We start from the raw sequence: 22,605 nt of genomic DNA on the forward strand, positions 1-22,605 counted from the left end.
CAGCCCTTTTCAAAGGACACAAATTCCAGCCTGGGAATGGGGCAGTTTCTGCCTTTCTTTAAGGTCTAGCACCAAGGTAGCACTGATTGCAAGCCTTCCAGAGGTGCAAAACATGGCTCTCCTGGGGCATCAGCGCTAGCACCAGGAAAGCACCAAGCAATTGATTATTTTTGACTTGATCAACTTGGTATAGGCAGTGGGATCGAGTGGAGTGCACCCTCAGCAAGTTTGCAGATGACACCAAGCTGAGTGGAGCACTTGATACAACAGAAGGAAGGGATGGCATCCAGAGGGAGCTGGACAAGCTTGTGAAGTGGGCCCATGTGAACATAATGAGGTTCAACAAGGCCAAGTGCAAGCTGCTGCACTTGAAAGCAGCCCTGCAGAGAAGGACCTGAGTGTTCAGGTGGATCAAAAACTTGACATGAGGCAGCAGTGCACACTTGCAGCCCAGAAGGCCAACTGTGTCCTGGGCTGCATCAACAGAGGGGTGGGCAGCAGGTGGAGAGAGGGGAGCGTGCCCCTCTACTGTGCCCTTGTGAGGCCCCACTGGAGTGCTGCGTCCAGGTGTGGGGCCCCCAGCACAAGAAGGATGTGGGGCTGTTAGAGCAGGGCCAGAGGAGGGCCACAAAGATGCTCAGAGGGCTGGAGCACCTCTCCCATGAAGAAAGGCTGAGAGAGCTGGGGGTGTTCACCCTGCAGAAGAGAAGGCTCTGGGGACACCTCACCGCAGCCTTTCAGTGCTTCAAGGGGGCTTATAAAAGGATGGAGTGCAAGTTATTGGTTATTCAGATAATGACAGGACAAGGGGGAATGGTTTTTAACTAAAAGAGGGGAGGTTTAAATTAGATGTTTGAAGGAAATCATTCACCATGAGGGTGGTGAGGCGCTGGCACAGGCTGCCCAGAGCAGCTGTGGATGCCCCATCCCTGGAGGTGTTCAAGGCCAGGCTGGATGGGGCTCCAGCTTGAGACATTCTCTGATTCTATGATCACAGAGCACCTTTAGTCCTAGAACTCCCCAGAGGTCAGTACTTTGTTCTGGGCAGTTTGTGGATTTCTCCTCGTGACCCTTCCCAAACTCCACGTAACTTGATGCCCAGGCTCCTTTGTGGTAACAGCACAAACCTTCACACCTCCCTGCCTGCCCCCTGCTCTGCACCCCACACCGGGCTCTGGGCACTGCCCGGGCTCCCTCACAGCCCTTCTGTTGCCCTCAAAACCCTATTTTTCCCCATTTTTTCACTCTTTTGCTGCCCACTCCCCCATTTTGGGGCCCCTTCGTCTTTTTTCTGCGGAGCGAGCACACCCTTGAAGAACACACACCGTTAAAACAAAACAAGAGCACGACAGAACCCCCCCCCCCCTTCTCCCAGCGACCGTTTAACGGCCGCCTGCCGCCCGTTAACGGCGGGCAAGCTGAGGGCAGGGCGCACCGCCCGCCTTCCCCCTCCCGCACCGCGCATGCGCGCCCTGCGCCACAGCGCCCCCTCCCCGCCCTTTAGCGCCACTGCAAGGCGCGGCCCCCATCGCGCATGCTCACTGCGCGCCTGCCCGAGGCAAGGGGGGCATCCAACCCCCTCCTCCCTCTCCTCCCCCTCCCTCCCCGGTCCCGAAGCCACTCGGCTGTTTCCGCCACCCCCCCCCCTCAGTGCCGAAGCCGTTCGGGTGTTTCCGCCACCCCCCCCCCCCCCCCCCCCGGGTGCCGAAACCGCTCGGGTGTTTCCGCGGCTGCCCGGCGGCGGGGCCGCTGCGGGCGGAAAATGGCGGCGGGGGGCGCGCTGAGGGCCGGCGCCGGCCGCGGCTGAGCGGGGAGGCTGCTGTGGGGCTGCGCCTCCTCCTCCCTCCTTCCTCCCTCCCTCCCTCCTCCTCCTCCTCCTCCTCCTTCTCCTCCTCCTCCTCCCTCCCCCGGCATGGACGCTGGCGCTGCGCGGGGTGGCTGTGCGCGGCGCTGCCCGGCTGCGAGGTGCCGCTGAGGCGGGGGCCGCCCGCCGCCCCCCGGGGCAGCCATGTCGGACACCAAGGTGAAGGTCGCCGTCAGGGTCCGGCCCATGAACAGGAGAGGTAACCGGCTCCTCCCCGCCGCCCCTCTGCGGGCAGGGGGCTGAGGAAGCGCCTCAGACCCCCCCCCGGCCCCTTAACGACCCTATGTGTGTGTGGGGGGGGTGTTGGGGGGCGTCCCCCCCCCCCCCTCACCGCCTCCTCTCCTCCTTGCAGAGCTGGAGCTGAACACCAAGTGCATCGTGGAGATGGAGGGCAACCAGACGGTGCTGCACCCGCCGCCCTCCAACGCCAAGCAGGGAGAGAGGTGAGGAGCAGGGACACAACCTGTACACACACACACACACACACCCTCCGACCCCCCCCCGACCCCCCTACAGGGGTCTGTGAGGGGCAGGGGGCTCCCCAGGACCTCGGCTTCGTGTCCTGAGGGGAGCTGGAGGTGGTCACGCTCAGCCTGCGAACCCATTCTTGGGTGAATGCTCAAAAAGCGAGCCCACCGCTTAAAAAACCCATCGCTTGGGTGAGGATGGATGGATGGATGGATGGACACCGGCCCCGCACGCTGCTGCTCCCAGGAATTTCCCCGGAGCGTAACCTTTGTGGAAACACGAAGCTGAATTCAGACGTTGTCCTAGCCATGGTGTTTTTTGTTGTGTTTTTTTTTTCTTTTTTTGTTTGCTGGGTTTGGAAATGCTTGCGTTTGGTGGTTACCCGCTCCTTTATTAATTCGGTTGCCGTCGTGTGGAATAGGCTGGGAATACGCTGCAATAATTTGGGAATCTGGCGTCTGGTTGTGATGCCCCGCTAAAGAATACCCTTGGAAATAGTCCAAAATACCAAGGCACTGGGCTGTAAAAATAGATCAGAACAGGAAAAGATTTCTTTCCTTTGAGGGAGTGTGGGGAAAGACGGGGAGGCACGAGGGGAGTAGTTACGTTGTTTGCTTATCTCTCTGATTACCTGTTGACAGCTCAGCTCGGTCGATCTGTGAAATATTTTTAATGCCAAGGACTGTGAATTCATTTGCATGATTATAGAGATTTTCATCTGAACGATTTCTTGCTACTTAAGGTTTTATTAAAAGTATCTGTGAGGTTGTTATAGCTATGAAAATTAGCGTGAGGATATGTTGGTATTTTTTTTCAAAGGCAGTGTCTTGGCTTTTACAGTTTTCCAGCAGGAAAGGTCTACACCTCTTGTGTTCTTTAATGTCCAAGATGCAAAGGCCCTCTCACGTTAATCCAAATACTGGAATACAGCGGTAATCGTGCCAATTTAACTTAAATTCAACCTGTGTTGTCTTCAAAATCATTGTTCTGGCTAATGTGTTGGCCTGGGTCTTGGAAGATCTGTGCTTGTTTCCAGTCCCTTTCATAGACTTTGCGCGATCTGCAAGTCGTGCTGCCTCTGTGCGTCTTAGCATCCATCTGAAAAATGGAAATCTTATTTTTCTTGAGACTATTTTAGGAAGTATGCTTTTTCTAACGTTTATTGAGCTGCTTATATGGTGTCCATCACAACACTGCTGTACTAAGAATAATATCAACTCTTTAAAGTGAGTGGGTTTGACAGGTAGAAAGTGCAACGTTGTGCGTGTTGGCTGTGGGGATTCAGGGAGACAATGCAGGGACTCCTCTGAGAGATTGAGTTTTGCGTTTGTCTGGCTTGAATACCTGTAAAAAAAAATATATATATATATTTATAAACTCTCTTACCTAGTTTGAATTGGCTTCTGATGGTGTGCCAAGAGCCCTGTGGGTGAGTTGTAACGCTTGTGTGCAACCTCGTTATTGATAGCAGTGCTGGCAGGTGATAGCTGCCCTGCTTGCAGCCAGCCCCCTGCGAGGGTGGGACTTGGCTGGCTGGTGAATGTTTAACTTGTGTGCTAGAGGGAAGCAACTGCGTGACGTGAGGGGATTGGAAATGCTGATCGGAAGTAACTCACGCTGATGCAAAAATATGGTTCGGGTACCTTCTAAATGGCAGAGATTGTGTGGAGACTGTTGAGATGGCTAAAGGCCATCTACTGCCTTCTGAAGTTCCTTTTTTTTTTTTTTTTTTTCAGTGTTAAACTGTTGATTTCTGCTTTATTTTTTTCCCGTCAAGATAGAGTTTAATTCTCATGATGAAGAATGAATTCTATTCCTCTTCTGTGTGTACCCAAATAAAACGTCTATATAGACTGGCTCTGAATTGCTGAGTAGTTGCTGCTTGTACTTGGACTGGTGCCTTGGCAGGGTTAGAGATGTCAAATGGATTTTTGGTTTTCTTTGTGTAGCTTGTTTTTATATAGCTCAACTGGATTTTTTCTTTCAGAGCAACCGTGTCATTGCAAAAATTACTTCCCTTGTTGGCTGATTAACTGGTCTTTCTGTGCTATATTGCATTATTTTAATATTCTGTTTAGACTCTTTTACATTTTTCTTTTTATATGGAGATTTCCTTTTTTTCCGGAGGAATGAAAGTACAAGTTTGTGCTGTGCTTTGGAATGAGAATAAGTAGCCTTCTAAAGCAAATTTGGTTTCCAGGGCTGCTTTTCTTGATTGAGCTGAAGCAGAGAAACTGTAGTTGTTGGGGGGGGGGGGGGGGGGGGGGGAAGGAGGGCTGGAGAGGGGAGTTCAGGACCATGCTCTTTATTTGCTTTGTGTTCTTAGTTGTAATTTTCGATGTATTGACGGAATTTTCTGAAGTAAAATGAGATAATCTGTAATAATTATCAAAGTGCTGTTCATCCAAAAGCAAACGTTAAGTTTAGGAAGATCAAATTTTACTGTTTTTTCCTATCCTGTAAGGAGTTTTAAAATTAGATCTAATTTCAGATGCATCCTGTTAATAGATCTCTACATTTTATTACAGATACTTCTGAAGGATTTTAGACAGACAAGTTATGACAGTTTTACAAGTGGCAAAAAATACCTAAAATCCAAGACAGTGCTTGTTCAGCTTCCACTTTTGTATTAGTTTGTATCAGTGTTGTGGAAGTTAGATCTGGGTTCTCAATTCTTCTAACAACTAGACCACACAGCATGGCTACCTTCACAAACACAGCTACAAAATGGTAATTGTTATTAAATGTTTTATCTTTTTATAAACAGCAGGCCTTTCATTCCCTACAGGCAAACAGTTTTAGGTTTCTAAACTAACAAAGAACCAAAAAACAAAACATGGTAAAACCTAACAAGCTGAGTCTGAAAGACAGGAAAGTCTTTCCTGACTGTGGGAAGAGCAGACAGTTCAGCAAGAACCAGTTTTCATTAGCTGGTGTCAGGTATATTTTTGGTGCTGGCGAAGATTTTCTAGGTTGACTTGTTGCACTTCATGCCTATAGCCCTTGTTTTAGTGTTACTAGTAGCATTAGTTTCATTTATGTCTGCCTAAGGGTGTTTCTGTGTTGTTTTAGTTACCTTCTTGGTCTTCCATACGTTTTTTTCCCCGAAATTGGTATGGATTTCTCTTTCTTTCCAGAAAGAAATAATGTCTTGTTTCCGGGATCCCTGTGATTTCTTATTTAATTTTTCTTGTTGTCACCTGGGAATCTGAATTTCCTTTATCAAAGTACACTCTTCAGGAGTTGTTGGAATAGCTATTTCGGAAAGAAGACATTCCTGTATGTCTTACTGTCGTGCTATAAATGTTTGTATCTGGCTGGCATTAAGGTACAGCATTAAATTGCAACTATGAAATAATGAGAGCATGAGCTTACAGACAGTCTTTCAAAATATCTGAGTAATTATTATTTACGATGGAAGTATCACGCCCCTCTCTAAGTCTGTCAAAGGTTTCTCTTGACGTTAGAGTTGCTATCCTTTTAGGAGAACAAATCAGGTTTTGCCAGGTGCTACCTGTGCTTCTGACTGTTGAAACAGGCTTTCCTCTATCCAACCTTGCCTTTCAGCTACACTTTTTAAACGTGTAGGATCTGAAAAGTTTATTTTGCTTCCCTGGCTACAGTTCATGGCGTGATCTTTCCGTTGTTAGTAAACAAAAGATCTGTATTGACAGAAATAATGAACTACAGAGACAGTAGGACTGCAATACTGTTTCAACTGTAGTTTTGACTAAACAGAAGGCATCTGTTGGGCAATTTATTACGTTAAAGCACAGTAGCCTTCTGCAAACTTTGCCTTATTAAAGATCTTGGGTCAAAAAATCAGAAAGAAATCATCAGACTGTGGAGCTGAACTTAAACTTACCACTTTCCCCAGAAAGTATCTTTTTTTTTATTTTGTCTGACTTATATTTGCTTTTTAAACCTATTTTAGGACTTGCTTGCTCAATCTTCTGCCATCATTACTTACATAACAGACAAATAGCCCCAATGCCAAATTATACTTAGTTAAAGCTCTTGTATCTTCAAATTACTCAGAGTGGCAGAAAATAAATATATATATATATAATTTTTTCCCAGTAGGTTTAAGCACTTTAATAAAAAACAATAGCTGGGAGAAGGTATGTGTATGGGGCCTATCCAGTTCTTGTAGGTTGTGATGCTTCCAAAGATAATGATTGGATTATTTAGGATATGCTAACTAGGTATAAAATCAGATTTTATTCCTAGTTAGCGTGTCCTAAAATTCTTGTTTCCAAAAAGCAGCTGTTGCCTCCTCCCCACCTTGGGGAAAACAGTGTTTTCAATGGTCTTTAATAGATGGCCCTTTTTGTGGTCACTGGGATGCATTTGTTTATTTTTTGAGATGTTGCTTCAAAGAGCATCAGAGGTGAGACAGGAGCGCGGTTGCAGGGAGAGGATGTGCGCTTCTGGTAATGGTCCCTGTTTCAAACTGGAACTGTGGGAAGCTGAAACAGGACGACTGCTAATTATTTCTGTATCTGAAGGCATGATCAAGAAGATCGTGTCCTTGCTGCATCTACTCTGAATTTTCACCTGAGCTTACTGGTGAAACAAGAGCAGGCAGCAACCTTTATCTTGGTCTAGGGGAAATTGTAAAAGCAATCTGACTTTGACCTCTTTGGTTAGCTTCCTGTTTGACAGCAGTGTTCAGGATGTGAATTGTTAACTTGGGATCTTTGTCGAAGAGGTGTGTTGGAGTGATAAAATGTATGGCTGGCAAATGTCATTTCAGAACGGTTTTTGCATTGCTGCAGCTCACCCATGCCTCAGGTGGGATACGAGATGCGGTTCCATGAAACTGCTACTCTAACGCTTGGTTTCAAATTCCTGTATTTTGGATTTTCTATGTATTTGGGATTATGAATTTGTGGCGTGGCTCTAGGTTCTTTCTCAGGTTGCCTGAGCCATGGGTAAATGGAAGGCCTGTTATCTTGCCACGTTCATAAAATCCAGGCAGCTGTCGGGACCTTGTGCTTTGGTCTTGAAAAGGCGTAGCTAGGGGAAACTGCCACTGGATGCTGTTGAGGCTGTGGGTACGCTGCTAGCAGTATGTGGTGTTGTTTATGGAAGTTATGAATTTTAAAAAAACAAAACAAAACAAAAAAAGCTGCTCTTTTCAAATGGATTTGTTTTCCCTTTTCTTTGGGGAGATTGGGACTGAAGGACAGGTTTTATTCTCACCTCCTTTGCCCACCCTTGGTATAAATTGTTTTCAAAGGAAGAAGACTGTCTCTACAAGATTACCTTTGCCCTGTGCATCTAGTAGCGTGCACAAGCATGCGTTCCGTGCAGGGCTATGTGCTGCAGGGCACTGGGCTGCAAATCTCTGCACACGTTTTTGGTGATGAAGTGAATTCCTTCCTTGTCTCAGGCCGGCAGTGCAGCAGGCACCGGCGGGCATCTGTCATCGAGGGAGCCGTCGTGGCGATACTTGGAGTAATAAGATTAGAGCTAAATCCTTAAACTGACAAAAAGTACTCGTCGCTGCTGTGGTTCTGGGACATTACCGTGTTTGAAGTCCTTCATTTCTCCGAAGCTGGGGGCAAGCTGAGTAGCAGGAGGGGCAGCTGCCCGACTGCATTGCCATGTCCCTCGCACGGAAGGGCTGCATGCAGTGGTGGGAAAGTCCTGGGGTGGCTCTGCTTATTTGGCCTGGGCTGGCCATGGTGCGAGTCTATTCATGGAAACAATTACTGCCGACTCTAGTGAAATGCCAGCTGCCGCAACAGCGCTGGGCAGATTTTGTTGCCTAACTGAATAAGTTCTCCAATTGCTTAATTCCTCGTGTTTTGTAAGGCTGCCTGTGAACAACTGCAGAGCGCGGAGCGGGCGCTGCGGAAGTGTCAGAGTGCCGGCTGGAGACGGTGAATTGTACGTGCTCAGTAAGTGCAGCCTGCAAAGAAAAGGCCCCTACCGAGCAATGATTTGCACCGCAGGACTCGGCAGCAAATTAACTTGAGACCTGAAGCACCGTGTTAACTAAAACAGTCGTGCTGTTGCCTGGAAGTAATGCTGCTGTGTCTCTTTTTACAAGAGGCAGCTGAAGGCATATGAGCTTGTTCCAGCAGTATGTGGCTATGTTGATAGGAAGTTGGGCATCAGAGCTGGATGTTTGCTGGAGCTTGAGCTTCTTGTGTAATATCTTCATGACCCTTCTGTGGAGTGTGTTGGACAGTGTCTGGGAGCTGAGGGAGGAGCCTAGGAAGTACACAACAGGCAGATCGACCTTCATACAGTAAATTTTCAGTTTGAAAAATGCATTGCTGACAGGGGTCACAAATCAGTGACATAAGCCCAGGATTATCTGTACTGGTGAACAGTAAGAGTTAGATAAGCTGTTTTTAATTTAATGGGAGGGTGTCCCTTCATTTCATTTACTGTTTTGGAGAAAAGTGAATGAATGCCTTGTTGTGCTGGTTAGTGCTAAATAGCTTCTACAGTTACGGTTTTATTTTAGATTAAAAGCCAACTATCTTTTTAAGAAAAAGCAGCCCTCGGTCATCAGTCTAATGAAATTCATAGCCATTTCCTGAACTAATAAATTCCTAGTCATCAGCCTCAACCTCTGTTTGGTGTGTTGTTATATCCTAAGCAGAGACATCCTGAGGCATGTACGTGCCTACCAAATACAGCTGCATCTTCCTCAGATGTTAAGTTAGCGACTTGTGAGGTGTAACATTTCCTCTAGGAGGTAACCTAAATGTACTCTCGTTTCACATCGATCACTATAGGGGTATCGTATGTCATTAGCCCCTAGTCACTAATGATTTTATTGTCCTGCAGTCACTTATTTGATATTTGAGTGTTACAGCTCAGGACGAAGACTTGTACCTCAACTAATGTTAAGCCCTGAATATATTTTGGCGTTTATTAATTGCACTGTACCTGTTTTGAGGTGTATCAGCCCAGCAGCGGAAAGGTGTCTGAAATATTTCTATATGCTTCTGGTAAGCTTCACAGTTAACGATGACGCTGAAGATACAGCAGAGGCTTTTTGTTCACAAGCAACAGGGAAGATACTTGTGGTCTCTGTTCTGCGAGCTAGCTCCCACCGAGCCCGTGCTGCTGCCTGGTCATGTTTAGGAGCAGCAGAGCTAGCAGGCTGCTGCTGGTTCTCCTGAGATTTGTGGCGTCACCGCATCTTCTTTTTGCAGTGTATGTGTATTCCAAGAATTGTAAGCATCTCAAAAACATGAATCAAAGCAGCTGCTGTGGCTGGAATGGCACGCTTATCTCTGCGTGTGTTTATGAAGATAGCGTTCAATATGTTAAAAACTACCAGGATGCCTTGTTAATTGTCAGCTTTATAAGACGTATGCTGTTGTCCGAGTAATGTGCTTTACATTAAAAACAGATTGCTGAAACTGTCAGCATTTAAATATTTTCTCTTCAAATTTGCTGTTCTAGAGAACATTTTAGACTTGCAGATGAAGCGATAAAAAGTGTACATGATATCCTGTTTATTGAACGTGTAGTTCTAGTTTATTGTTTTGCCATCCCTTTTTATACACAAACATCAATCCTAAATAAGCAGAGTTCAGAAGCCTCCAATGAGATTAAATTTTCTTCTAGCATAGAGCTTCAAAATTCTGCGTCTGTCTCTTCAGCCACTGGAATAGTTTTTGTAGTATGAAGTATAAGTATGTAGAGCCGTCTGTTTTGCTTAATATTTCTTCTATGATGACAAGGAACAGCAGATCTTTGATAAGAAACTGCAATACTTGATCCTGTTTCCCATGTGGTTTCCACTTTTTGTCTGACTGATTAAAATCAAATCATGTGCAGGGTAGCTGAAAAAGCCTTTCACAAATTTGATTCCTTCAGAATTGAAGGGTAAAGGACTGGGTGTGATGCAAGGGAAGGTTTCATCTGCAAAACGAATGGATTTGTACAGTGATCAGCACCGTTTGCCGTGTGGTTTTTAATACTTCCTAGTTCTTATTTTGTTGAATTTTTACTTCAAATTCACTTTGGCTTTGTGATTCCAAAGCCAAGGCTTGTTTTACAGTAGTTGAACTTTTCCTGAAGATAAGCCAGCAGAGCGTTGCAGTGGAACTGGTGGAAGTTTTCTGCTGGCGAAGCCACTTTATGGCCGTGAATGAGAAGCATCCTGGTCTGCTTTGGAAAGTTTCTGTCAGTATCTGTTGATGTGAGTCTTTACGTATGCAGTGTGATGTAAGCTTGCAGTGCTCCAGACTTGTGTTGGTTCAGTAGTGTTCCCTCCCTGAATGATGCAAGTCCTGAGCATTTTGATACAGTTTTTGTTTCTTTCTGTCATGCCATGTCGTCATTCCCTATTTCGAGATGTTCCTGAATTTCCTTTAGACCTGGTAGATGTTTTCACATAACTTCATCTAATGAAATCAGGCCGAAACAGAAATTGGTCCTTTGGTAAAATAAAGAAAGGTGCCTGTATTTGGTGCGTGCAGTTGAAGAGCTTAATATATTACTCACATATCCTCTGAATGCTCAGCAAATGGTAGTTGAGTTTGGTTACTTTGTAGTTATATAATAGAGTAAAAGAGCAGAAATCGTTTGTGATCTCTCATATTTTGCACTGTATTGGTATAAAGAAGTGCTTCTGGAAGCTTTGCCAGAAGCATATTGTGGGTCATCATCACATCCATTTCAGAGCTTCTTACCCCGACCATGGTGGACATGCAGTTCTGGAACAAACTGTCTAGAAAACTATCTGGCCTTTTCTGTAGTGCCTGTTAAATTTAAAAAGGAGAAAGTTTTGGATAGTTGACGTTCTTCTGGTGTAAGTAAGCCTCAGTTGTACCTGTATTCTTGGTTGGAGTGTCCTTGAGAAATGCTGCTTCAGTATCTGCAGGGAAGCTGAAACATTAGGAAGTGCAAAAGATGGCTCCTGAACCAACTGGCTGCTGACACGGCAGGATAGAGGGAAAGGATAGCTGGGGAGCAGGACTGGAAGGATAACGAAAGGCAGGTGAGAGGTACAGAACTGGGTGCCTAACAATATTACAAACTCCACAAAGTACGTATTGGGGGGGAAGCCAGGCCAAAACAAAAGTAGCCTGTGAGCTTTCTCCCATCCTGCTGAAAGTATGTACGAGAAACTGGCATTCTGTGAGGAAATGCTATGTTATTCATGTGTGTTCTGGTTGAGATCCAAGTCGCAAACAAAAAGGAAGGTCAGATCTTGTAAACAGGCCATTGAACACAGGACAGAGCTTACCATGTTCGGAGCTTGTCAGGAGCTTCCACGTCCTTTGTCTTTTTAGTGAGGTGTTTATCACGTCGTAGTGAAGTTTGTGTTGTATTCCTAATTTTCAGTGTGTAGTTGTAACATGAATTTTAACAGTTTTTTTTATTTACTGTTTATTAAATGACCATCATGTCTGAGAATCTGCAGAAACTGGCTATGAAGTAAATGCTCGTGCCCAGCTAAGATAGCTAAAGTGTCTTTGAGGATGTAGCACTTGAGTGTTGTCTTACCACTCCATTGAAGGAGACCTTACATTGATTACTTTTTTTTTTTAATAAATTCAGTAGATATTGTGTTCCTCTCAGCATCCCAGCCCCATGTCTTGATTGCTTTTTATTGTCAGAAGCAGCGTATTGAAGGAAGGGAATGCCCGACTCCCCTGTGGTAAAAGTTTGAGGTTAGCCTGTGCCAGCTCTGTTTTAAAATGCTCAGCGGGGCAGAGAAGATGAGTGCTGAGCCTAGACAGACATCAGTCTAATCCCTCCTCTTTTGTCTAGCCATTCTTTAGGGTAGGCTGCATCCTCTAAAATAGCTTTTGGAGTTTGCTTTGCAGATGCGAATGTGGCTCTGGGAGGGAGGGCAGCCTTTTTCAGAAACAGTGAAGGTATGCAAGCTTTGTGCCCTTAGTGTAATCTCTCCTTACTGCCTTCTGTGCTCACAGAGAGAAGCTTTGCACATGCCTCAAGGGACGCGGTGTTACTTTATTTGAAATTTCGGTATCAGCTGATCATTACAGAGTGACATCTTGCAACTCTGTGCTAGTTTAAACGCAGACATGCAGATCCAGCTCCAGAAATGCAGATTTGCTGGCTGAATGCCCTTAATGCTGTGTGGTTCTCACGTGTCTTCCGAGCTGTGTTTCTTCTGCTGCGTGCTCTGACCCGTGCTATTGATTGCTATTTGAGAATTTACTCAATAAGGCAGAAATTCGTGGCTCATGTGCAAGACACTCAAATATGCTTTGGAAACGTTCTGGCACTCGCATGACCAATGTGTTTAAAATGAGTTTTGTAAAATCTCTCCAAGCTAGCTCAATCTTAATCTGTCATCTGTTGTAAAGAAGGGTGTTGCAGAGCAACTCCCTCACAGTCCTAAAAGTGGAATTTGAAATTCCTGCACTTTTTTGAAGGTAGCTGAATCTCTGTTGTGGTTCAGAAAAAGGTACTCACATAAGTGACCTCTTGCCTGTCTGCCTTTGTAGTGATCAAAAAAAAAAAAAGTAAATACTATCTCTTTGTAGGCTTGTAGTGAGATTTTAGGATATGGAATTGCAGAGCTGAGTTTTGAGGGAGGAGTACTTTGTCAGCAGCGTGTATAAACGAAAGAAAATAGCAACGTTAGTGATAACATGCTGTTGTTATGTGGGAAAATGAGCAGTGTCGGAGTTGAGTAAGCTCAAGGGGAGTGTTTGATTAGACTAGGAAACTTTTTTTTTTTCCAAATAGTAGTGGAAAGCTATGCACTTGAAGTATTTTTTATAATTATTGTTCTTTTTCATATCCAAAATGGTGTGTTGCAGATTTGCTACAGAACTTTTCTGATAAATGGAGAAAGAAAAGGACACTGTGTGCTTTGTTTTGCTCTTAAAGGGCTAAAGGGGCAAGTCCTTGATTCCTTTAAAAATACTTTTACTACCTTTTTTTTTTTTCCTCTTCCCTCAACTGTTTTTCCATACGAGGCAGATCATTTTTTTTGCCTCAGTGCTGTTAATCTAAGGGCCTTTGAAGTGGGATGCTGGCCTTAGCTGCAGCTTCTCCTGTAGCGTATCTTTCGTGTCCTGCTCCTTTACTTTCATGTCTCAGTTTGCAGGCGTAGATCAAAATGAATTGAACTGGTCTGGAGTTACTAGCCAGACACCAGAACTTCCACCCCTTTCTGAAGTAGAACAGCTATTTAAGCAAAAAGGAGGCAGCTGTGTCCTTATTACATTGAAAATTGCTGATAATTGAGTGCTGCTGCTGCCTTTATTAGTGTTGATGTTCAAAGTAGGAAAGCTGTGCTCGAAAATTGATGCGATAACTTTCATTTGAACAATTTTGAATTTAATTCTGCATTTGCCAAACCTGAAATACGTTTGCAGTTCTGCTGCATCCCTACTTTGCGTCTTCCCTTTCTCATCCCAGTTTAACTAACCCCAAACTGCTGACCCTGGTAGTACTTGCCTTCTCAGATCACTCAGGGAAGGAGTGCTTATCAGAGTAGAGAAACTTGTGGGAAGCCCTATGAAAGGGTACACAGTATTTCAAACCGACCTACTTATTCTGAATCTTCTTCCTTAATACGACTCCTCATTCTCCTTTAATCTCAGCATGGTGGGACTCCAGCTGGGGAGCTTGGCAGGGTCTCACCTCCTCCTGCACGGCCTCAGCCCTGGACACCCGCAGGTGGCTGGGGGCCTCTGCTACCCTTTTACTAGCATGTTTTGCAGAAGGAGCACATGCTCAGGTAAGGAGATTGGTGGTGATGGCCAATTTTAAAACTTGGAGTCCATGGACTGGCTGTGCAGAGCTGACCAGCTGCAGCGTTGGTTTGGCCTTGGGGTGTGCCCTCTGTTAGCTGGGCTTTCCCGTTGGGTGTGTAACAGGAGTCGGAGAGCCGACTGCAGATCGCGGCGCAGATGGGACTCGGGGGGACTAGGAAGGGGTGTATCCACGTTTTAAGGAGAACTAAAAGTACTTCATTAAAGATTAAAAATAAAGTAGTTGGTGTACTTTGCAATAAAGCAGGGTGGAAGTTCCCAGTTTAAATTAAATGTGCTTATTGACCTTACCGATTTTGCTGAATGCTAGGTTTAAAGCAGGGGTATTGGTAGTACCTGCAACAGCACTGGACAGGAAAGAACATTTTTTTTCCCTGTCTGCTCTGTGAAAGAGATCTTCCATCGTGGTACTGTGGTACAGGATCATTTGTGGATCATTGTCCTTACCTGGCTCTGAGTAGACGCCAGCATAGGCCACGGTGTCCTTTGGTCTCTGGGTTAGCAGGCAGCTGGCTGGGGCCAGTTTCCAAGGCTGACACATCAGCATTCAGGCTCTGTAAATAAATGCAGATAATCTTTATGGTAAACCCCATCTCTTCTGTGCAAGCATGCCCATAGATAAGTTTGTGCCTTTCTCTCTTCTGGTCAGTTTTACTCTTTCATCTACCATTCATCTTCCTGACCTGCTACCTGCATTCTCCCATGCTCTTCAAATACATTATTTAAAATCTCCAGAAATGGTGGCATTTCTGAGTTAAAAGATTGAGTGCTGTTAGCAAGTCCCAGCAGCGCTGTGCTTTTTTTTTTTTTTTTTTTCTAATTTGGAAGCTTTGATTACCTTTAGTTTTCTGTAGTTGGTACAGCAGCTTGTGTGCTGCTTGTGTCTCAACTCTGCTTTCTGTGCCTTGCTTCCTCTACTAGTAACTTACCTTGTAGTGCTCACTGACAGTGTTGTTTGTTTTTTTTTTTCTGCTGTTATCAACTGCTTTGTGTTTGTGTATTAATAGCTTAATATATCCCTCCTGTTCTGAAACTTGTCAGGGCTGTTAGGTTGATTTTATTGTAAGATGACCACGCTTTTTAATTTAGATTTTTTTTTTTTTCTGCTGCATGTAGACAAATCTTAGTGAAAAGCAATCTTTATTTTTTTATTTTTATTTTTTTTCTGAAGCACAGCTGTGTGTGTTCTGCACACTGCTGCAGATCTGGAGCAAAAATGCTCAGCTAGACCCCAGTGAATCTGCAGGAGGATGGAGTCTCCTGTTCCCAAACTCTCCCCCCCCGAGCACTCCTTTGCTCCCCGTACCCTGCCAGCACCGTATCCAGGCGGGGCTGTGGATGTGTTTGGTACCTGGTCAGGCGCTCTCCACCACGTGAAAATGTCCATGCTGCCTCTCTATTTTTAGAAGCTAGCTTGTCTTTTCATCAGTTTTTGCTTTGTTTTGTGCCTGGAGCTAAGAAATACCTGCTTTTTGTCTACACAATAAGCCTGGAACATGGATAAAATTCTCACAGGTAATGGTAGAAGGAAGATATCCAAACCAATTATACCTTTCTCTATAATAATACAGTAGTGTTCTGCTCTCTGTAAACAAATGTTCGTAAAATGAATTGTGTGGATGTAAACCTGGTTCTGCAGTCTGAGATCACAGCTCAAAAAACACTTTGAGGGAATAAATGCTGTTGGCTGCAAGCCAAGGAGGGAGAAAAAGATTCATAGAAGGCTTTGGGGGTGGAAAAAAATGAGTTGTTGTTCAAGAAAGAATAATCATCTTTTTAGAATACTTGAGCTGCATATGAACTTTGGGCTATTTGAGTAAAACTCCATTGAGAATAGTGCTTGGACGTGTTTTAAATGTAGAAGGATGTCTGGAGAGAAACACATTTTTTGTTAAGGAAGCAAGTACTTTCTGACACTGGTACACTGTGCAGGCTGCTAGTCAGAGTTCGGGATGTCTCCACTTGTGTATTTTGTAAAGATTCCTGGGTGATGAAGTCTGCTATCGGTACATGTAAGAGTTGCATAGTGTAGCAAGGCAATTTGGGATGATGATTATGATCATTGGCAGTCTTTGACCAAACTCTCTCTGGATTTGGTAGCAAAATTGCTTAGTTCGTATGTATTATGTGTTATCTGTCTGTATGTGTATATATAATTATGAATTATCTCTGCATATTGTCTATACATTTCTGTTGCCCTTAAACTACACTAAGATATGGAGAGATGCAAACTCATGTTTTTAATAAGTCATCTGGAATTCTAGAGGCCAGATTCTCCATCTCCTTATGTCAATAAGCTGTGTCTGTATTGTCCATCGCCACTTCTTTTGGAGCTTAATGCTTGTTGGTGAGCTGGGAAGCAGTAGATCTGCCAGCCTTTCCCTTTCCTTTCCTCATACTCGAAGCTGTTATTTTGCTACCAAAGGCAATGTGTCAGTGCAAAGTCACTGGGCAAGCTCTGTGGAGAGAGGAGAGGTTGGCCTCAGGTAGTCACATTTCCAAAGCAAAACTATCTTTAAGTTAATCTGCTTGGTGACTGTTTCAAGTATATTACCGTGTCTTTATGCAGAGCAATACGTGGGTTAAATTGATGAGCAGGGGTTTGGTGCAGCAGGTGCAGCAAGTGAAAGGAGCTGTAGTAAGTGGGCTGGGCATCCTTGTGTGAAATGCTGGCTTCTTAGGGAGTGGGATAGGGTCAAGTTGAAAATTCAGATAAGTTTTTAATGCTTTTCTTTACATTGGCTTTGGTATCAAAGGCTGAAAAATATTAAATCTTTCTCAGAGCTGATGAATTCCTAGTTCTGAGGATCTTAACACTCAAATGTAACAAGTTAAGCAGAGGGCTCTGTAGGCTGTATACAAGTTTTGATTTATAGAAGCAGGAGATCCCTTTCTTCTTTTTCTTTTTAATATTTGACTTAATGTCTTTTTAATATTTGACTTAATGTTTTTGAAGGGAAGACATCAAATAGCACGTATTTTCCGTCCCTTTTTTAGAATTATCTTTTCAGAGTTTCTGAGCACTTGGTTCTCTGGCAAACTCCAAGGCAGATGAGAATGGGCAGCCCTGAGCATGTTCGTGCTGATAGAAGGACACTTTTCATTGTGTTCTCCTCTCCTTGAACAAACTGTTCCAGCTGTCTTCATAGAACAGTAAAGATACACTCAATTACAAGTAATTAACGAGACAAATCAGATTATGATGGGTGAGCTTTCTTTTTGAAAATGAAGGTTATTTAATCTCTTCTAGTCTAATTTTTCATATGGCAGATCAGACCTGAAGTTCTGTTCCTGGGGAAGAAAACTGTATGGTGGATGGCTTTGCATGTTGAGCATTAGAGTTAAGATCAGCGTGTGAGCGAGTGCTAGAATTCAACAAATAACGTGTTCAAATTTTTCCTAACAATTTCTACCTTAGGTAGCAGAATATCTTTCACACAACCAATAAATGTGAAGAACAGCATTGCAAAGCACTTGAAGTAGTCGGTCAAAGCAACAAAGAAATGACAATCTTGTCATTGTGCAGCTCCTCTGTGTACATCGGAAAAGTATGAGGGAGAACATAGCCCATTGTAATTCTTTTCCAAGCCACCTGCAGAGGTAAAATATATTCTCTCACGAATAAATGCAGGTCACAAATTGCTTCAGGAGACTTCTCTGGTAGACATACATCTGCTATCCACCCAATAAGTGGTGTTTGTTGTTTTTTTTGTGTGTGTGTGACTCTTACTGTAATATGTTAATAGTAATGAGTATAAAATGGGTATAAAAACTTATTTTTTAGCAGATACCAGCTAACTTTGATTCTGTAGGTGTAGCTTTTTAATTTACACACAACTGTAAGGAAGCCTGGGCCTCCAAGCTATTTTGTGCTTCAATTTTAACTTAAAATATGAAGTTGCCCAAAGGAACAAGTGGCAATGTACAAAATACATTAAATTGTTGCTTTAGGTTGATTTTTTTTCTTTTACAGTTGTGTGAGCAATGTGGGCTGTAAGTGTCTGTGGGCCAGGAAAACTTTGCTGCCTTGCAACTGCCCTGTGCAGCTACTGTGGCTCAGCTGATTCTTGGTAACTTGGTTAAGTCTGAGCTTATTAAAAGTATTGAGATACAGAAAGTTAATGGCTGTTTACAAACATGACTATGCAACATATAATAAATTATGCAGAGATAGTATCTATGAAGGAAATATTCTTTGAAGGCACTTTATGCATTGAGCACCAGGTTTGCATAGTGTTGAATCTTTAAATTTGTCAGGCCTGTCTGTAAGGGAGCCTGCCTCCCATTCAGGGAGCCTCCCTCTCTCCTTAAAGTTGTAATTTTGGCTTTCTATTCTTTGGTAGTCGAGGTAGTCCTGAGGTTTTCACTCCTCTTTGTTTCTATTTCTTTTCCTGCAACAATTCCTGTGGTTCTTTGTAGAAGCCAGGTAATCAGTTTTGCTCATCTTTTTTTTTTTTTTTTTTTTAACCCTTTCAAAGACATGCTTTGCTTCGTGGGCAGCAGGTTTGTTTGTTTTCCAGAGTAGGTAGTCTTTAACTGGCAAGTAAAATGCTTAGTTTCTAGATGTCTTTGTTTTTTTCTGATTTCTGTGTTTTCATAATTACTGTTATGTTTTTTACTCATCTTTTTCATTAACCTGCTCTATGCTGTGTGATAGTGTTTCTTAACATCTCAAAAGTGGACGTAACTGGTAAGTCACTTCTCTGAAGGGGATGTTAACATTTTCATTACCATTTCCCTGCTTAACTCTGTTTATATTTTGAACTCCGACAAACAAACCCAGGTCAAACCCTGGCTTCAAGTAGTTTACCATATGGTTCACAGAACTTAAAGGTCAGGGAAGGAATTTCTTTGACTGTTTGCCAGAATATCAAGGAGTAAAAAAATGTTAATACCGATACCTATCTCTTTTTCCTCTCAAATTATTCTTCATGTATTCTGAAGTTGTTTAAAGTGTTTAAATTTAATAAAAAAATCTGGAGAAAATAAAAGTTTTCTTGATAGATTTTAAGAGAAATATGAAAGCCATTGCCTATAATGGAGAAGTATCATGATAAGGCATTTTAGATTTGAATTACCATGATTATACTGAGGAAATGGAAAATAAGCATTCATGATTGCTGTTATGTGCTTTACAGAAATGCCTCAAATTCAAAAATCCTGTGTTGTAGTACACACAGTTCAGTAATCATGCATATTTGTAGGGCTGGGTTTAACTTTTTATAATTCAGCCATGGATTATAGTATTCTGCACAAGTGGTGCAGCACCTAATATTCTTAAGCTGTTTGATACTCAGTGGGAAATTGGAGCTCTGGAAAGACTATTTTCGGAAGTGATAAAGTGAAAGTGATAAAGCAAGCCATTGGAATTACTGGTCTTCCACAGAGATTCCTGCTGTGGACAGTGTGGCACAACTGCTGGATGAATGACTGAGCTGCAGTAGTGATTTTGGGAGGGGGGGGGAACACAAGGAGCAGAAACCTGAGCACTGTGGAGGAGTTAGGAGCGGAAGCCCATGCACAAGATAATCCATCTGCTTGGAGTTGCAAATAGGCAGTTTCAGAAATGAAATAATGAAGGAAACTGATGGATGTAAATAAAGGACGTTGTAGAAGGCAGAAGATTTGACCTGAATTTTGATGCTTTTCATATTCATAGGTCTTTTCTCAGAAGATTAGCGAATCAGTGATGTTGAAAATTTGATATGCCTATTTAAATATGACACTAGGCAGAATTTCAGTGCTAGAATACTCAATTACTGAGTACGAGTAGTAAAATTAACTAGATGTAGAACAATAATCTAGGCTGCAATTATCAAATAAGATGGTTAATTAACCTTTTTTGTTGTTGTCCATTGTTAAGAACTAGGACCACCTTTTAACAATAGCTTTTTCTTTGGTGTTTGCCTGCCTTGTGTATTTGGGCTGCACAGTTTACTGAAAGATGAGAATCAGAAATGACTTGGAGGTCTGAAAAACTGTACAGGCAGAAAAGAGTTGACTGCTCTGAGAGAAGGTCTGCTTTTTGGGAGCTGTAGACGGATGGAAGAGAGCGTTAGGGATTATGAACAGTTTCAGGAGACTTTGCTAGGAAATAGGTAGGTGAGAAAGAAGATAATGACAATTTACGAGAGGATTTCTCATCATTTAGAAAACTGGGCATGAAAGCAGAGCAGCATTTCTAAAAGCTCTGTTGCTAGTTCAGTGTTATTTCCATTAGCAACGTTCGTGCTTTTTTTCCTCAGCCTTTAAGGAGAATAGAAGATTGACCTGCAGAATGAGCTTGTGAAGCCTCATAAAACCTCTCTAAGTTCTGTGCTAAACTCATACTAAAACAATAGCTTATAAAAGAGAAACTTCTACAGAATATATACAATATTTATGTATAATATATGTGAATGTGGTGGTTTCACACTGACGGCCAGCTGAACTCCAGCTCCTCCACACTGTGCTCTCGCTCCCCTTCCTCAGAGGAGGGGAGGTTGGGGAAGGCAGTGCAGTACATTGGTGTGTGTGTGTGGAGGCTCAGGTTTTGAGATCAGGATAATTTAATTAAAGGGGAAAAGCGACAAGGAAGGGCTGCATGGAAGTAAAAACAGAACACTGTTATTCTCTACTTCCCATCAACGAGGGAGCGACGTTCGGCCGCGTCCCAGGAAGCAGGGCCTCAATATGCATAGTGGCTGTTTGGGGGGACGGGGGGTTGTTGGAGAGGGTCCTGAAGCTGATTCACTTGTATTTATGAATCACCTGTACACAGCTCCTTAACATGGGATACACACTTCATCAGTGGTAGGATATTAACTCCCAACATGGTCTAAAATTTTGTGTAGAGCTGTGCGGTGCCAGGAGTTGGACTTGATGATCCTTACGGTCCCTTCCAACTCAGGATATTCTATGATTTATCCTTTGAGCTACCTAGAATTTCTGTGAGTACTGACAAGACTTGGCACCTACACTTGAGTTGTATATATGAGAAATCTTTAGCCAGGTGTGCAATCTCATTTTTAGTCTATGGGCTTCTGAGCCTGGAAGCGTACAGGAGGTGCCCTCACTGCTGTGGTGGCATCGTGCTCTTTGCAGCACCTTCACAGGCATGGATGGAAAAGTTGGGGTAGGCTATGACTTTTTGGGCATTTTGTGAGGATTTTTTTTGAAGGAACACCAGGTTACGTGTTGATACATGATGTGATGAGTCACAGAAAGATGGTTAACCCCTTAAATGTTACTGGGGACTTTTGGTGCAGGTGCCTGGGCTAGGGTAACCTTTGTGTTTTGGAAGTCTTTTTTTCCTACTTTTGTTGTCTGACTCGTGTGCAGGCAGGTGTAGTCGATCTGTGTGGTTCCTTTGTGTGCCTGAGTAGTTGAGAGATTTTACTCAGGTTTTGTAGCATGTGCTGGAATGGAATTAGAAACCATTATTTTTTTTTAATTCCATCTCTAATTCATAATTCATTTTTCAGTTAGATAATGATACTCTGAATTCTGGTAGAAATGAACATATCAGTTTGGTCAGCTAGTCAGCAGATTGAACTTATGTAACTTTTTCTCCCTTTTCATTTGGCAAGGCATTTTTTTTCTGTATCTTCCTTTAAGAAAAGAAAATGTTCTTGCACGTGCCATGATAAAATTGTATTTGTTAAAAGAAATATAAAATATATATATATAATTCTACTGCACATGTGCAGTATTTAATAATTCGGTAATTTAATAAATGAATTACCAAAAAACTGGACATCCTCAATGAAATTGTTGAAATTGTTTCCTTCATTTGGTGGTTACTAATGCCTTTGGTAAGACTGGTGTAACTTCAATGAGAAGGGGGGATAGAAAACCCTCTTAAACCATGGTTAAATTCCATTTTTAGTATCTCAGTCATACTCCCCGAGTTGTGCAATTTGCAAGACGGAGGGCACAAAATAGCCTGGTGTGTCGAAGATAACAGTATGCTTCAGTTAAATATGCTTATAACATGTTTAATAACAGTCCATGTTTCTTGTCCCTTTGAAAAAAAAAGGCTGTATAAAATTATCATCAGTGCTCAGTTAAGTATTGTTTGAGTCGCACAAAAACCGTTTCCCAAATACTTGCTTTGGAGGTGCTCATTGTCTGACTGCCTCTTGAAGTGCTGCCTCTGACCTTAGAAATGTATTTCAGTGTGTGTACAGGAAGCAGCTCATTGCCTTGATGTAGCTGCTTTTCATTTTCTGAATAATTTGAGCAAGGTTGATAGATACTTTTTCAAAGGAAGTAGTTGTAAAGCCTTGGGATCGTTATTAAAAGCAGGTGCCAAGTAAATGGAGTTGTATTTTTTTCAATGGTGAAAAGGATCTTGGAGATGCTTAGTTGCTGCTCAGAGATAAGCAGAAACTTTGCTCTGGAAGGCTGTTGTTAATGAGCTTGACTTTTATTACTGCCAGCTGAATAAGCAGCTCAGAGCAGCTAAAGGAATTTTATATTAGTCTTATACCAGCTGGAGTCAGCACAGATGGCAGTAAGAGTTTCCATCACTGGGCAATGATAAATGTCTGCTCTGTTGTA

The 22,605-nt window shown here is 43.1% G+C and overlaps 1 protein-coding gene across 9 annotated transcripts in view; it reads left to right on the plus strand.

The window, feature by feature from the left end:
* The first annotated feature begins 1,699 nt into the window (after positions 1-1,699).
* Positions 1,700-22,605, plus strand: part of KIF13A (kinesin family member 13A) — a 115,252-nt gene continuing 94,346 nt past the window's right edge. For 3 of the 9 annotated variants that reach the window (XM_082753276.1, XM_082753274.1, XM_082753275.1), the window contains exons 1-2: positions 1,704-2,063; positions 2,217-2,307. In XM_082753276.1, coding sequence (XP_082609402.1) covers positions 2,009-2,063; positions 2,217-2,307 — 146 coding nt within the window. In that variant the 5' untranslated portion in view covers positions 1,704-2,008. Of the gene's footprint in view, positions 2,064-2,216; positions 2,308-22,605 lie in introns of all 9 variants that reach the window. The other 6 variants (XM_082753273.1, XM_082753272.1, XM_082753280.1 and 3 more) reach the window with 4 other exon arrangements.

The sequence above is a fragment of the Aythya marila genome, assembly GCF_965140915.1.
Source record: "Aythya marila genome assembly, chromosome: 2".
Lineage (NCBI taxonomy): Eukaryota > Metazoa > Chordata > Aves > Anseriformes > Anatidae > Aythya > Aythya marila.